Raw genomic sequence first — 17,137 nt, forward strand, 5'->3', positions numbered from 1 at the left:
GGTATCATGGGAAATGGAGCCCAACATTTAGAGTGCCACAGATCCACACCCCCCGAAAAAAAAATTATGGTGGCCATGCTTTTGATCAGCCTTCTCCAACCAGCTGCCCTCCGGACATCTTGGACTACATCTCCCAGAATCCTCAGCACCTAGTGCTGCCCCTGAAGCACTGACTTTGCTAGTCGGCCTCAGCCCAGTATACCTGAAGGAGCGTCTCCACCCCCATCGTTCTGCCCGGACACTGAGGTCCAGCTCCGAGGGCCTTCTGGCGGTTCCCTCATTGCGAGAAGTGAGGTTACAGCGAACCAGGCAGAGGGCCTTCTCGGTGGTGGCGCCCACCCTCCCATCAGATGTCAAGGAAATAAACAACTATCTGATTTTTAGAAGACATCTGAAGACAGCCCTGTTTAGGGAAGTTTTTAATGTTTGATGTTTTATCGTGTTTTTACTATTTTGTTGGAAGCTGCCCAGAGTGGCTGGGGAAACCCAGCCAGATGGGTGGGGTATAAATAGTAAATAATTATTATCATTATAGTCAACAACAATGGGTTCTCGGAACCTCCTCTTGCGCTCTGAGCTCTTGCAGGACAGAAGACTCTCCTGGCACACCCAACCAGGTAATTGCCAGACTAATGGAGGCCCAATTTAGCCTTCGATCCCTAGAGGAAAACCCCTGAGCCGCTTTGATTGCCCTTCGCCATCACCTTTTCCAGCATAATGTAGTGGCTCCAGGCATTCCTAGCAAAGGCAGAGAACAGCCTTGCTTCCCTAAGGCAAGCCCTCCGCGAGTCCGCAACCACCTCTGTCCTTTCACGAGCGATCTGCTGCAAAGGACGCAAGGAGAAGAGTAAAACCGGCGACAGAGGAGGGCAGGGGGGTGGGGGGGAGCAGGAGTGGGATGGGGAGGGGGAAGAGAAGAAATGAACATACCACACACAAGGGAGCTCTTTGGCTTATTTTTACCTTCAGGCTCGGTGCTGGCGACTGCCCAAAAGCACTGGACGCATAGCCACAGAGAAACTACAGGGGATCAAAAGACAAAAAAAAAAAAAACGAGAGACAGAGAATAGGAGAAAAAAAAGTGAAAAAGAAGAACGACTAAGACAGGACTTCTGAGCTATTCACTAACCACAAGCAGCTGGTTCGGGGGTGTTTGAAACCCAAGTATTTGCAACGGCTGCTTTTGAGTAGGCATTATATTCCTGCCACCCAATGGTAGGGATGGAGGTAGAGGCAGCTTGCTGGGTGGGGTGGGTTGCAGCTGCTACGCTAGCTTCCCTGCAAGGATGGGGGCCATGGCTGCTTAGCAGGACGGACAAAGTGGCAGGCAGGTTGGTGCAGCGCAAACCAGGGGTGTAAGAAGATATCGTTTCGTGCTGCATTCGTTGCACGCATCTGCGTTTCCATTCCGCTGCGGACCGTCTTCCGCTGTAAAATTCAGTTAACTAATGTAGTTCTTTCGCTGGGTTGATTTCTGTTCTGCACACCGGAGGAATAAGCCAACCCCAGCAACTTTGGCTCCCATTTCCATTTCATTGGAATTCAACACTCCCAGTGCAAATGGGCTGCGGGAACTAATTTAGCACTCCTGAGGACGTGTTTGCACCGCACCAATCCCCCCCCCCCCACTTCAGTAAGAAGCAATGGCACACCCACTTGGAAGCTAGAGCAGTGGCTTCACCCCATTTCTGAACAGAGGAAGAATCCATTTGGTCGGAGGCTACTCACTCCTCTGGATTTCGCATCACAGTTTGGGTGCTCAAAAAAGTGCCCACAAAAACACACATTTTACTGTTACGTGCATTTAACCCAAAGGCTCACTGAAGAGCATTGAAAAATACCATTTTTTTTGCTCCATAAGGCGTACCTGACCATAAGACGCGCCTAGTTTTTAGAGGGGGAAATCAAGGAAAAAAATATTATGCATGCAGCCTGTCCGCTTCTCCCAGAGCTTCTCGGGGCTGCCGGGGGAAGCCCGGGTTCCCCCTCCCAGCCCCAAAGAGCAAAGCCAGCAGGATCCCACTTGCTGTACTGGCTTCCTCTTTAGCCGCGCACAACCTCTCCGGCCGGGAGAGGCTGTGTGTGGCTATGGCCATTTCCCACCACCTCCCGCAAAAGCCCACAGGAGCCACGCACCCTTTAAGGAGTGCGCAGCTCCTGCAGGCTTTTCTACGAGGAGGGAGAAGGGACTGACTGTCCGCGTCAGTCCCTTCTCGCTCCTGGGGAAAAGCCCGCAAGAGCCGCGCGGAGCTTGTGTGTGGCTTTTGGGGGCTTTTCCTGCCTGCCTCCCCCCTGCATTCGCTCCATAAGACGCACACACATTTCCCCTTACTTTTTAGGAGGGAAAAAGTGTGTCTTATGGAGCGAAAAATACAGTACACATTTTGGGGGGCATGCATACCCAAAAAAAGATAATAATGTGTACAATTTTTGCTTCATTCTTCAAATAACTCTGCATAGAATGGGATACAGCAGACCGATGGTTGAGCACCAGCAAAAATGAATTGGAACAGACGTCGGCTGATCTGTCCCAGTGTGTGGATTTCAGTATAAAACTGCAATCTTTTTTCCTTTATTCTTTATCCTTTGCAGTGGAGTGGTGGAAGCTGTGTGCATCTGATCAGGCATCAGATTAGCTCATTGCAGCAAGCAGCTTTCATAGAATCTGGATTTCAAGCAGTAACCGAGAGCCTGCTCTTTTTCCGTGGGCTGACTTATCACAAAACCTATCTCCATCCCACCCACCCCCTGCGCATCCATTAAATACAAACCCCACAGATCCAGCCCATCCTTCAGACCCCAGGACCCCTAAATGCTCCAGCAACAGCACCATGAACACTGGGTCCCCTGGGATCTGTAGAATCTCGTGGCTCCAGTAAGGACTCAGGAGCCTTGGGAAACAGCAGTCCCCAAGCATCCCACGGCCCCCCACCAAGTACTGTTGCTAATGAGAACAATGCCAACAGCCTTTGCTACTGCTGTTGCCAGGTTAGATTAAGTGGGATATGGAAAAGGGTGTCTTTCTGGCCATTTGCCCACCGCCTGACAATTGACCACAGTTCAAGGACACCGACAAACTGGAACGTGTCCAGAGGAGGGCAACCAAAATGGTCAAAAGCCTGGAAACAATGCCTTATGAGGAACGGCTAAGGGAGCTGGGCATGTTTAGCCTGGAGAAGAGGAGGTTAAGGGGTGATATGATAGCCATGTTCAAATATATAAAAGGATGTCACATAGAGGAGGGAGAAAGGCTGTTTTCTGCTGCTCCACGGAGCAATGGATCCAAACTACAAGAAAGAAGATTCCACCTAAACATTAGGAGGAACTTCCTGACAGTGAGAGCTGTTCGACAGTGGAATTTGCTGCCCAGTCAGTCTGACATCAATACCAGGGAAGATTCTGGAGCAGATCATTAAGCAAACAGTCTGTGAGCACCTAGAAAGGAATGCTCTGATCACCAATAGTCAGCATGGATTTCTGAAAAATAAGTCATGTCAGACTAACCTGATCTCGTTTTTTGACAGAATTACAAGCCTGGTAGATGAAGGGAACGCAGTGGATGTAGTCTACCTTGATTTCAGCAAGGCATTTGACAAGGTGCCCTATGATATTCTTGTAAAGAAGCTGGTAAAATGCGGACTTGACTATGCTACCACTCAGTGGATTTGTAACTGGCTGACTGACCGAACCCAAAGGGTGCTCATCAATGGTTCCTCTTCATCCTGGAGAAGAGTGACTAGTGGGGTGCCACAGGGTTCTGTCTTGGGCCCGGTCTTATTCAACATCTTTATCAACGACTTGGATGATGGACTCAAGGGCATCCTGATAAAATTTGCAGATGACACCAAACTGGGAGGGGTGGCTAACACCCCAGAGAACAGGATCACACTTCAAAACGACCTTGACAGATTAGAGAACTGGGCCAAAACAAACAAGATGAATTTTAATAGGGAGAAATGTAAAGTACTGCACTTGGGCAAAAAAATGAGAGGCACAAATACAAGATGGGTGACACCTGGCTTGAGAGCAGTACATGTGAAAAGGATCTAGGAGTCTTGGTTGACCACAAACTTGACATGAGCCAACAGTGTGACACGGCAGCTAAAAAAGCCAATGCAATTCTGGGCTGCATCAATAGGAGTATAGCATCTATATCAAGGGAAGTAATAGTGCCACTGTATTCTGCTCTGGTCAGACCTCACCTGGAGTACTGTGTCCAATTCTGGGCACCACAGTTCAAGAAGGACACTGACAAACTGGAACGGGTCCAGAGGAGGGCAACCAAAATGGTCAAAGGCCTGGAAACGATGCCTTATGAGGAACGGCTAAGGGAGCTGGGCATGTTTAGCCTGGAGAAGAGGAGGTTAAGGGGTGATATGATAGCCATGTTCAAATATATAAAAGGATGTCACACAGAGGAGGGAGAAAGGTTGTTTTCTGCTGCTCCAGAGAAGCGGACACAGAGCAATGGTTCCAAACTACAAGAAAAAAGATTCCACCTAAACATTAGGAGGAACTTCCTGACAGTGAGAGCTGTTCGACAGTGGAATTTGCTGCCAAGGAGTGTGGTGGAGTCTCCTTCTTTGGAGGTCTTTAAGCAGAGGCTTGACAACCATATGTCAGGAGTGCTCTGATGGTGTTTCCTGCTTGGCAGGGGGTTGGACTCGATGGCCCTTGTGGTCTCTTCCAACTCTATGATTCTATGATACCCAGTGATATTTTTCTTACACAATATGGGTGGCTACCTGGTTTTGGCCCCAGCGTTGCATTCCCTGTTGGCTTGATGCCTTGGAGGCGAATATCCCAGTGATGGACGTGGCACACACCCAAGACCCACAATCCCCCATCTCAACTAACTTGTGCACATCACCTGATGTTGGTCGGGGGGGGGTCATCAAACTCACCCCACTCCTCAAATGATCAATCTGATGACTGGGGAGCAGGCAATTTGCACCCCCATTGGATGCAACGGAGACCCAGCTCTATGTATACATTATTTCCCACTCCCTTTTTGCAGCTGCCAAAATTTGCCTTGGGCAGGGGCTGATCCAACCATATACATCAGTCTTTACAGACCTGGTCATCCCAGCATCGATGCCACCACTGACATATGAAGGTTCCATCACAGGTAATATCCCTCCCCTCCAGTGTATCATAGACAAACATAGAGACCCTCTAGTCTCACACAAGGGTTACCATTTCCTTCCCACCCTGCTGATTAGATACAATTGAAGCCTCTTTTATGCTTTAAACCAGTTGTTCCACAAGTGGGTTGTACCACCCTCGGGGGGGGGGGAATTGCCAAGAGGGCAGCAGGGGAGGAGCTGAAGGTGTCAATGACTTTGAAAAGCTGGCGTCGCGGGACCAAGTTCATCCATTTTGTTGGATTAGTTAAACTACATCGCTTTAGTTTTCAAACAGATGTGCAACAAATCGTTACTCGCCAGAGTAGTTACTCGCCAGAGTAGTGCATGCTGTGGTTATCTCCCACTTGGACTACTGCAATGCGCTCTACGTGGGGCTACCTTTGAAGGTGACCCGGAAACTGCAACTAATCCAGAATGTGGCAGCTAGAATGGTCACTGGGAGCGGCTGCCAAGACCATATAACACTGGTCTTGAAAGACCTACACTGGCTCCCAGTACGTTTCTGAGCACAATTCAAAGTGTTGGTGCTGACCTTTAAAGCCCTAAATGGCCTCGGTCCAGTATACCTGAAGGAGCGTCTCCACCTCCATCGTTCTGCCCGGACACTGAGTTCCAGCACCGAGGGCCTTCTGGAGGTTCCCTCACTGCGAGAAGCCAAGTTACGGAGAACCAAGCAGAGGGCCTTCTTGGTGGTGGTGCCTGCCCTGTGGAACACCCTCCCACCAGATTTCAAAGAGAACAACAACTACCAGACTTTTAGAAGACATCTGAAGGCAGCACTGTTTAGGGAAGCTTTTAATGTTTGATGTATTACTGTGTTCTAGTTAGCTTTGATGTACCTTTCCTTGGTTTTGTTAATCTTTACATAGATTTTAAGAGCCAGGAAGAGAGTTCACAAGGAGATGGTAAATACTCTTTCCTTGCCATCCTTCCATCCTCACCTGTTTATTGCTGTTTATGATCTTTCGGATTTTCCTAAAAACATTCCTCTTTTATTTGCTCTGAACTGCATATGGATGCTCAAGTAGGAAATTAGCTCTTTGTAGTTTTAACTTTGTCCCCACGTGGGGTTTTTTGAAATTCTCAGAGGAAATCTGATTGGTTCTTACGTACACTGAGTAAAAAGTTCTTTTGTGAATAAAACGACCTGGGCCGGAGGGTGGACAGGAATTATTATTATACGCACCCCGCCTAGAGTCTTGCTGGTCAAGCTTCTGTGTGTATTTTATCAGAGTCCAATCCTTCCTTTGCTTTGGGAATACCACAAGAGATCCTTCTCCTCTTACCAAAGTTCCCGTCTTTTAACTGAGGTTGTTAGGGAATCACAAATCTTAGGTGTTTTCCCCCTTTCCTGACATTTATTGCTGCTTTTCTGCCCAAAGGAGTCAAAAGCGGAGCATATCATCAAATAAAAGAGAAAGTGCCCAAATGAACACAGACTGCAAAGCATGCATATTGAAATAACAAAATCTGAGCAAAACACAAATCCTCCCCCCCCCTCTCTCTCTCTCTCTCTCACACACACAGAGAAAGACACAGGCTGGCAAGGAAAGAAAACACCGGTTAAACAGCAGATGAGGAGAACATAAAAGCCATTGGCTTGATGGAAGTGGATGGCTTTTACCAGACACTGGAATGCCCCTAAAGTGAGTGGACAGACAGGTCTGGAAAGTGGGGAGGCTTCCAATTCCTGGGTGCTGCTACCAAGAAGGCCCTGTCCCTGCCAGGGACCAAGGAGGGAATATTGCATTCGTTTTCCTGATAATAGTGCTAGCATTTCTGTTTTCAAATGTTCCTTGCCAGAGCTATTTCTCTGGAAAAAGAGGTGCCAGAGCTCACCATGAACTTCCCCCCTTTTCTCTTAGAATGGCAATTGCGCCCACTGAGAGGTGCCGAGTTCCAGTGAACACCAGCTGAAAAAAGAGAGCTTTGCTTGCTGGTATTCTGCCCCAAATTATGTTGCTTTACTCTTGCGATTTGCCGGGTTAAAGGGGCTTCACATGGAGATCTTCCAGAATCAAATAACACCGAAATGAGCGCTAATCACGAGCTATATTCCATGAGTTTTCCACACTGTTATGATGTGTGAAAGATCACACACAAAGTGGAAATCAACGGTTTTTGGATTCGGCAACTGGAAATGACCCGGTGGGACCCGAGTCCAGCCTGCTCCCTTGAAAAAGGAGAATATTGGAGAAGGCTGGGCCTCCATCCTCAATAAGGGGATGATACTGACAAGGTGCTTGTAAGGAACACAGAACGACAATGCACATAAAATGCTACAAACGCTGTAAAGCAAATAACTACTAGAGTTGCTACAAATAGGTGATTTTGACTTTGGGAAACAAAAGAGGGCATGCATCGCATCCCTAATTCTCATTGCTTCCTTTCAATCTGACTTTTTAACGCTCTACCGGCTCAAAATTCAGAGATGCTATCTCTTTTATTCCTGCTGAAGCTGTTCTCTCTGCGGCACCCGAACATGATCTTTGCCTTTAAGCTGTTCAGCCGAGGGATTTGATGCGCCGGCAAAGAGCCGACCCCTGACCTCTTAACACTGAGCTAGCTCTCTATCTCCTTATATGCGTTACTCTTCTGCAAAAAGGCTGCGGTGAGCCTCACCTTTCCAATTCAGAGCAGCTTCTTCCATTCTCCAGCAGCCATGTGCTTAAGCTGCACCTCTTGACCTCACTGTGCTTAAGAGGTGTTTTATGAGTCACATCTTAAGTGACGCTTAAGGCTCCTGCTCAGCAGCTGATTTAAAAAAAACACAAATGTGGACAGTGTCATCAACTGAGCAGGGCCACCCATCATAGCTGTCAACCGTCCCTTATTTGGTGGGAAAGTCCCTTATCCCAGCGCCGTGTCCCACTGCTGTCCCTTATTGATGATGTCCCTTAAATTTCCCGGGTTTCAAAGGAAGCAGCTCCTGTCCCTCCCTCCCTGCCAGCCAGGGAGGAGGGAGGCTCCAACTGTGCTGCTTGGCTGCCCAGCCCGTCCCCCCTCTGGCCTCCTCTCACCAGCCTCGGCCCCTGAGAACTCCTCCCCGCCGGGACTGGTGGGAGCCTCGAGCCCTTCCGCCGCCATCCTCCTCACGGCCGCCGAACTGAGCGTCTCTGCCTGGGGCCTCCCCTCTGCCCACTGCCACTCCCGCTAGGCAGTACTGCGGCTGCGCCGCTGAAGGACCCGGATGAGATGGGCAGCCTGGCGCACCCTATGAATTGCTGAGGAGCCTTGAGAGGAGATCGAGGGCAACCATGGAGAAAGCAGTTCAGAGAGAGGAGGAGGCAGAGGTGCAGGCAGGTGCTCCAAGGGCTAACCATAGAGGGGGAAAGCGGAGGAAGGACCGCAAGTATAAATCCCATAGATTTATAGTGGTAGACTAGCATAGATGGTCTGATCTGTGGGTTTACTTCGGGCGCTATCCCCCCCCCTCTTCCTCCCACCCCGCCTGATGGAATTGAAAGCTGCAGATGGAGCACGAGAGAAAAGGTGCAGAACTGCAGCAGCATCTTCGTAGCTTGGACTTCGTTTTGTGCGAAAAGTGGTTGCTGCTTGTAGTTATTTAATTGCAGTGTTTCATCAGCTGATGTCTTGAGCAGCAACCTCTGGAAACGAAGGGCTAAAAACCGGCGCTGCTCTCCCAAATGATCTGGTCCCTTTTAACTTCGTATTTCAGCTGGTTAACTAAAATCCCTTATTTGGGCTGCTGATCCTTTATTTTCGAGGCTACTGGTCCCTTATTTTCAAATCTGTAAGTTGACAGCTATGCCACCCATGCCAGTAGAGAGGCAAAAGACTCTTAACCCCTTCCTCTCCAGCAACAAATGTTTTGGCAAAGGCCTCCCAGGCACCGGCCAAGATGCAAAACAGGGGTGCTGAGAGTTCTCTGCAATTGAGTGAGGATGGAAGGCCCACCCACACTGGCCCCACCCAGTGCACAAAGGGCTCGTTAACCCCTTCCTCTCCAGCAACAAAATTTTTGACAAAGGCCTCTCTTTGGCCTCCAAGGCGTTAGCAGAAGTGTCTTTGGCCGTTTCCCAAGTTGGGGAAGCTTGTTTGACAACAATGAGAAACCAAGACTTCAGTGTCATCGGCCCAGTCCTGCGGAACACCCTGCCACTAGATTTTCAGCAGGCTCCTTCTGTGCCAACTTTTAAACACCTGATGAAAACTTTCCTATTCTGCCAGACCCATGCAGGCAATTAAGAATACATCCTTCCCAACGGCCTATTGATGTTTGTTTTTAACTTATGTTTACTACAACTATTACTGCTAATAATAATAATAATAATTGTACCCTGCCCATGTAACTGGGTTGCCTCAGATACTGTGGGCAGCTTCCAACAGATATATAAACACAATAAAACATCAAACATTTAAAACTTCCCTATACAAGGCTGCCTTCAGATGTCTTCTAAAAGTTGTAGAGTTATTTATCTCCTTGATGGGAGGGCAGTAGCCAACTCCCCTATTTACTTGCATCTTGGCTGTTTTATTTTTTTCCCTTTATTTATAAAAATATGTATATACTGCTGCATTGTAAAAATACACCATAGTGCTTTGCAGCAATATGAAAGCATAAAACCAAACAATAAGATTGATTGATTGATTGATTGAGGTCAGTTGTGGTGTAGTGGTTAGAGTGTCAGATTGAGGGCCAGGAGTAAAAGGTAAAGGGACCCCTGACCATTAGTACCAGTCGTGACCGACTCTGGGGTTGTGGCGCTCATCTCACTTTACTGGCCAAGGGAGCCGGCATACAGCTTCCGGGTCATGTGGCCAGCATGACTAAGCCGCTTCTGGCGAACCAGAGCAGCGCACGGAAACGCCGTTTACCTTCCCGCTGGAGTGGTACCTGGACAGCAAGTCCTAGGCTCTGTGGTTTAACCCACAGCGCCACCCGCCAGGGTTCAAATGCCAGCTCGGCCAAGAAGTTCACTGGACGACCTTGGGCCAGTCCCTGCCTCTCTCAGCCTAACCTACCTCACAGGATTGTTGTGGGGATTAAAGGAGGAGCAGGGAGAACAATGGAAGGGAGAAAAGGTGGGAAATAAATGCAAGGAATAAAATAAATATTGCAGTTCCCGTTTCAGAACTAGCAGCGCTGGCCAAAGGAAAACTGGTGTTATCTTCAACATCAGTTACATGCGGCGGTACAAAGACATGGGAAAGGGCTGGCTGAGAGGATTCCGCGAGCTTTAGCAATAAATGCTGGAGAATGATCTGTTGGGAAACTGTGTACATGCAGCTACTCACACAGAGTCAATTAAGGTTTGGCAGACAGCCAGAAGGCAATCTGAAGGAGTAGGTCTGCCTGGAGATAACAGAGGCATGGAGACTGCTCCCTGATTGGTCAAGCTCTCTCAAAGGAGTGATAATTAATGGCCTACTAACTGGAATGCGTGGTTCAGTGTTTGTGAGTTCTGAGTTCTGTGTGTCACTGTGGGAGTTGTGAGTCGTGTCAGAGAGAGCTAGCATAAGATCCATGTTCTGTTCCTGTAAATAGTCCACTGTATATAATAAACACCTAACTACAAGTTCCTGGTTCTTGCTTCATCTATCCTGTCTGCAGCCAAGTCGCCAATTGCTTCTGTGGATTCTGCATGTACTCTGCTAGGTCTGGCTAAGGTCCTGCAACTAGTCAGAAGGCTGCGAAACTCCAAATAGGTTTTGCCGATATGATCATCTCCCCAGCCATTATGAAAAAATTCAGTGTATTCCTCAAAACATGAAAGAAAACAGGATCTGTAATGATAAAAGGGCTTCTTGTAGCAGCTTTATTAACTGGAGCAGGATTTCCCAAACTTGGGTCTGTTTTTGTTTTTTGGGTTGCAGTTCCCATCATCCCTAACCACTGGTCCTGCTAGCTAGGGATGATGGGAGTCCAAAAACAGCTGGAGACTGAAGTTTGGGAAATCCTGAATTAGAGAATATTTCCAAAAAGAAGGATATGCTCTCTGTCTCGGTTAACCCTTTATTTTTCCTTTCATACTCCAAGAGGCTGGTATGCTTTTAAATGGATGTCAAATTGCTCACAGTTACTTTTAAGTGGGCCCTTTAGTTTGTGCAAAGAATTGGATATCAAGAATGTGAAGGGGGAAGGAATGGGTTTCTGTGCAGTCAGTTTGAAACTGACCCAAAATCCCAATTTTTCCTCCTCCAAGGGAGCATTTCTAAAATGCTCTAAATTGAGCTCTTGAGCCAAAACCCAACTGTATTAACAAGTGCTCAAAGCTCTCTCCCTTATCAGTCCGTGACGGCAATGAGTGGCCTTGCCAGTTCCAGTAGAGCAGGGATGACGCGTCTGGGTCTTATCTTACATCCTGACCACAAAGACCACAAAGATGCACAGACCTTGTCAAGTCTGACAAGAGACCCAGGAATGGCGCCAGGACTTGGTGACCTCCTGCCCCAAGATAACAGTATAGGAACAGGAACAACCTTTTATGGTCAAGAGTACAGGAAGAGGAAAACCCTTTTATGGTCAAGAGTGCCGGAACAGGAATAACTGTTTATGGTCATGGATGTCAATTTACGTGTATAAGCTGACGTGCTTGAATTCCTGGGGAAGGGGGGAGAGGGTGCCTGGAGGATATATATACTGCATGAAATTGCTCATTTCTTTGGACTTGCTGTGGACTGACCACGCAAGTGCCTTCTGCTATCCGGAGAGCAGAATAAACTCTTTCTCTGAAGCAACCTCAGTGTCATTTGACTTCCTTTCTCCCTCCCGGGAGCAACGCAGGCCCCACCAGTCGGTAAAGTCTAATAAGGCTACAAATGTACAAATATACAAGTAGCCCAAAGGACCACCCAGCCCAGCATTCTGTTCTCAGCCAGATGACCCAATGAAAAGTTCAAAAGCAAGACGCCCAAATGAAGCAGCACTCCTGCCCAATTGTAGTTCCCAGCAACTTGGCATTCAGAGGTGTTCTGCCCACGTTCATATTCCGCACCCAACAACCCACCCTACCCCTCTGCAAAAGAGATTTATTACCATGGCCACATCAGCCTGGAAGATCTGTTTGATGAACTTGTTCCTCGAGGAGTGGACCAGCTGGATAATGTCGCCATGAAGTGTGTCCCTGTTTTTCTCCAGAAATCCTGTAGTGGAGAAGACAACAGCATGAGCCCAGAATTATTTACACTGCTGTGAGGTTTTTGGGAGGGGGGAGTGGGTCAATCAGTCAGTCAGTCGGCATGACGCTCTGAGTTCCTTCCAGTTCTTGGGATCATGTCTCTGTGCAGGGTAGAAAGTATGAGGAGCAAGAGTGCCAAACTAGCTCCTATGTCCTGGCAATGGTTGTGGCTGACTAGTTAAGCACCACGATTTGCATAATCATGCTGTAAAACAGGGGTCGGCAAACTACGGCCTGGGGGCCGGATGCGGCCCACCGGGCTTGTAAATCCAGCCCGTGTACCCTGTGGATCCTGCCGCCCTCTTGATCAGTCCCTGTGCTAAACCAACACGGTGTGGAGGCATCGCTATACAGGGACTGACTTCCGCCACGCTGGCATGACTTCAGATTGGCTGCAGGAAGCTGCAGGAAGTCTGAAGCCCATTTTCATCACATGATGGACACAGGGCAAGTTTTCGACTGCTTCCTGATGGGGACTCAGTATCACAAACAGGACATTCAGATACAATGGTACCTCAGGTTAAGAACTTAATTTATTCTGGAGGTCCGTTCTTAACCTGAAACTGTTCTTAACCTGAGGTGCCACTTTAGCAAATGGGGCCTCCCGCTGCCGCCGCACAATTTCTGTTCTCATCCTGAAGCAAAGTTCTTAACCTGAGGTACTATTTCTGGGTTAGTGGAGACTGTAACCTGAAGCATCTGTAACCTGAAGCGTCTGTAACCTGAGGTACCACTGTAGTAATAATAATAATAATCACCTGCCTCACACCTGCAGACTTCTGCTCTGGAAGGTAGGACCCGAACCCATGGCTTCAAGTTGCAGGAAAGGAGATTCTGACTAGACATGCAGAAAAACTTTCTGGCAGTAAGAGCTGTTCAGCAGTGGAACAGACTCCCTCAGGAGGTTGTGGACTCTCCTTCCTTGGCGGTTTTTAAGCATAGGTTGGATAGCCACCTGTCATGGATGCTTTAGCTGAGATTCCTGAATTGCAGCAGGGCTGGACTAGATGACCCTTGGGTCCCTTCCAACTCTAAGACTCTATGATTCTATGACCTTGACCTACCTTTCGTCTCATAGTACACGACTCCAGCAAAGTGGTTGATGCCAAACTGGGTGTCGTAGTTGTTTTTGGGAGGGATGTAGTTGGTGTTGAGCTTATGCTGGGAGTTAAGTTTGTGCAGCATGGTGGTGTCTGTTCCCTGTATCAATTAGAACACAATACCCAACTTTAAAAGGTTTGCTGCAGTGGTCCAAAAATGATCAGCTTGATCTGCCAACCTTTTTCTCCACCGAACCCTCCTTGCATCGTATACTACCTGGATGACTTTCTTTCAAGGGTGCAATGATCAGTGTCTGCATATGCAAATTTCTTTGCAAGCTCGTGGCTCTGTTTGGATGCAGAGGAAGGGTGGGAAGAATCAGCTGGGGAACCCCCAAGGGAAGAAGGCTCAGAGCTATGGGGAGTTGGTGGCGGGACAATGATGAGTGGTTAGAGGGAGACGACTGGGAGGAGGTGGTGTTGGAAGTTGAATGGACAACAGGGCTTAGTGAGCAGGTAGAGCCCGTGGCAGAGAGCAGTACAGAAGCAGAGGCAGAAGTGGAGGGGGGTCAAGAAGCAGAGATGGGTCTGGTTGGTGAAGAGTCACAGGTGTATCTCCCTCTTGCTACAACAAGCTACCCTTCCCTCTGGTCTCCCAGGACCAGGAGAGGCATGAAGTGGAAGGAGCAAAGGCAGGAAAACAGCCACAGTCTCTAATTGCTTGTGGGGGGGGGGAACCCTGGAGAGAAGGTAAAGGTAAAGGACCCCTGGACGGTTAAGTCCAGTCAAAGGCGACTATGGGGTTGCAGCGCTGATCTTGCTTTCAGGCCGAGGGAGCTGGCGTTTGTCTGCAGACAGCTTTCCGGGTCATGTGGCCAGCAGGACTAAACCACTTCTGGCACAACGGGACACCGTGATGGAAACCAGAGCAGACAGAAATGCCGTTTACTTTCCCGCCACAGCGGTACCTATTTATCTACTTACACTGGTGTGCAACTGATAGGTTGGCAGGTGCTGGGGCAGAGCAACAGGTGCTCACCTCACCACACGGATTTGAACCAATCGGCAAGCCCAAAAGGCCACAGTGCCACCCACTTCCTTGGAGAGGAGGAGACATTGGCAACTGTGGGAAGGGTTCCAATTTGATCTCATAAAACAGCTACACTGGTTGCCATTTCGTTTCCATGCCCAATTCAAGGTGCTCGCTTTGGTGTTAAGGTCCCAGATGATTCTGGCCTCAAATATCTGAAAGATCTCCTTCCTTACAGACCCCCTCAAGTGCTGAAATCAGTAGAGGGAGTTACTGTAATCAGATCATTCTTGTAGCCTTCTCATGGACCTGAGTGCAGCAACTGCTGATTTCAGCACTGGCGAGAGGGTCTGTTGGAAAGAAGGAGGTCTTCCCTCGATCCAGGACACAAGTTATTAATCCTGACCTTGGGGAATTTGCTCTCCTCGTCAATGAGCGAGATGATGTTCATTGGTTTGATGGCGATCATGTCGAGGGCATCCTGGTTGTCAGTGAACTCGATGTGCTGCCAGTTAATGTTCTCCAGGTTGTATTCCTCCTGCTCCAGCTTGAAGACGTGGCGGACGAAGAATTGCTGGAGGTTCTCGTTTGCAAAGTTGATGCAGAGCTGCTCAAAACTGGGGGAGGGATAGCAAGCATCATCAGCGAGGGAAATATAGAAACAGAAATTTTAAAAAAAAAGCCCAGGAATAATTTGGGAACAGATGCAAGACACACACACATATGTATGTAAAGGGACCCCTGACCATCAGGTCCAGTGACTGACTCTGGGGTTGCGGTGCTCCTCTCACTTTATTGGCCGAGGGAGCCGGTGTACAGCTTCCAGGTCATGTGGCCAGCAGGACTAAGCCGCATCTGGCGAACCAGAGCAGTGCACGGAAACGCCGTTTACCTTCCCGCCGGAGCGGTACCTATTTATCTACTTGCACTTTGATGTGCTTTTGAGCTGCTAGGTTGGCAGGAACAGGGACCGAGCAACGGGAGCTCACCCCGTCATGGGGATTCGAACCGCTGACCTTCTGATCGGCAAGTCCTAGGCTCTGTGATTTAACCCACAGCGCCACCCGCTTCTATATATATATGGCTAAGAATTAATTAGCCCATGTTGGGCTAAGAATTAATGCCCAACATGATGAATTGAAGGACCCCCTTCTCGCAGATATACCCATGTACTTAATGCAAACATGTGAAGTCCTCTTCTGGGTGCCCTCACCAGGTCTACCAGAAGTAGGGCCTTTTCAGTGTTGACACTCCTTATGCACTCCGGTATAGGGCCAGCCCTACCATTAGACAGAGTATGAATCCTACATTGAACTTCCCTCTTTAAACATGATCACTTTAATTAGGTGCCAGGATTGGATACCCCTCCCCCATCTCTTCAAATCCAAACAAAGGAGAGTGTCAGGCTTCGGGGATTCAACTTCCTCCTCTCCTCTGGCCGCAGATAAGCAAGACAAAGCGAAAAGAGTCGCTTACCATATAAAGAGTCTTTAATGATCACAGCAAAAGAACAAAGCAGCCATTCTTGAAATGAAGGTGCTTCCAATTAAGGTTTCCACCGCGCCTTGCAACCTGATCTCTCAACCACTGTGCTTTTTGTGTAGCCAACTTATCTGCTCGGCGTGTCTTTGGATTGATAGGCTGGACACTTTCCAGTGAGAAAGTCTGTTAGCTCTCTCTCTCTTCCAGTTCTTCTCCACTTTGCTGTTCACCCCCCCCAATGCTTCCCAACTTTTGTCTTCAGAACTATGCCCCTCTGCAAACCGCTGTTCCCAATCTATACTGCTCCACTGCTCCTGGGCAGCTTCAGGATCCTGGTCAGGAGCAGGGGGAGGGGAGGCCCTCCCAATTCCTCATCAGAGCAGTACTCCTCAGCCTGGTCTCTGACAGAGAGTTACAAAGAGGTTCTCACTGTGATCGAGCCTCACTTTCCCTTCTACATCCTGCCCAGATTTGGGCACTGGTGGATGGATGACTGCACCCTTTTACCAGCTACCAGGCACCACAGCAAATTTTTGCTGAACATTTCTCGCTCCTGTACCTGTTCACCGTGAAGTTCTCGAACCCAAAGATATCCAGGAGTCCAATGGATCTCCTCACACTTTTGTGTTCGTGGGAAGGAGGTCTGTAAATGGCAGCGTTGATCTTCTCCACAATCCACACAAAAAGCCTTCCGTAGATTCCCTGGAAAGGTTGGAGAAAGGGAAGGGAAGCAAATGCCGTTCATTTTATAGCTTGCCTCAAAAGCTTTGGCTCTTCAACATGCCTCGTGCTTGCCAAGGGACAGGAACTACTCGTAACAACTGGATTCTAGAAATTTACAATGTGCATTTTTTTATTTTTCAATTTGCAAACCTGTGCCAAAGGCCTTTGGCCTCGACTCAAGCAAGGGTGATGTTTGGCTCTAGTTTGGCTGAGCTCATGCATACAATTTGGCTGATGCCACATAACAAAACAGGCCGCTGACAGCTAATTAAGCCAGAACATGTTTGGCATTTCAGTTATCCAGAATATCTGATTGTAGAATATTAAGAGCATCTTATACTGGGATTTCAGCTATCTAAAGAATGACTGAAGAACTGGAAGAATATTTTGTGTGCTGTGTAGAGGTTTTATTTCCATTCAGATTATTGCATGGTACTCAGGGCCGGATTTAGGTTTGTCATTGACAAACATTTAGGTTTGCCATTAGGTTTGTCAATGACAAACCTAGACAGCATCTTAAAAAGTTGAGACATCAACTTGCCAACAAAGTGATGTATGGAAGTGAAAGCTGGA

At 48.3% G+C, this 17,137-nt stretch overlaps 1 protein-coding gene across 1 annotated transcript in view; it reads right to left on the reverse strand.

The window, feature by feature from the left end:
- Nucleotides 1–17,137, reverse strand: part of MYO7A (myosin VIIA) — a 161,860-nt gene that overhangs the window by 71,310 nt on the left and 73,413 nt on the right. Inside the window, exons 13-17 of the mRNA XM_083735822.1 lie at nt 16,401–16,543; nt 14,766–14,976; nt 13,354–13,489; nt 12,148–12,254; nt 964–1,020 (exon numbers count right to left, since the gene is read on the reverse strand). Coding sequence (XP_083591948.1) covers nt 964–1,020; nt 12,148–12,254; nt 13,354–13,489; nt 14,766–14,976; nt 16,401–16,543 — 654 coding nt within the window. The remainder of the gene's footprint in view (nt 1–963; nt 1,021–12,147; nt 12,255–13,353; nt 13,490–14,765; nt 14,977–16,400; nt 16,544–17,137) is intronic.

Source organism: Podarcis gaigeae, assembly GCF_964106915.1.
Source record: "Podarcis gaigeae genome assembly, chromosome: 4".
Taxonomy (NCBI): Eukaryota; Metazoa; Chordata; class Lepidosauria; order Squamata; family Lacertidae; genus Podarcis; species Podarcis gaigeae.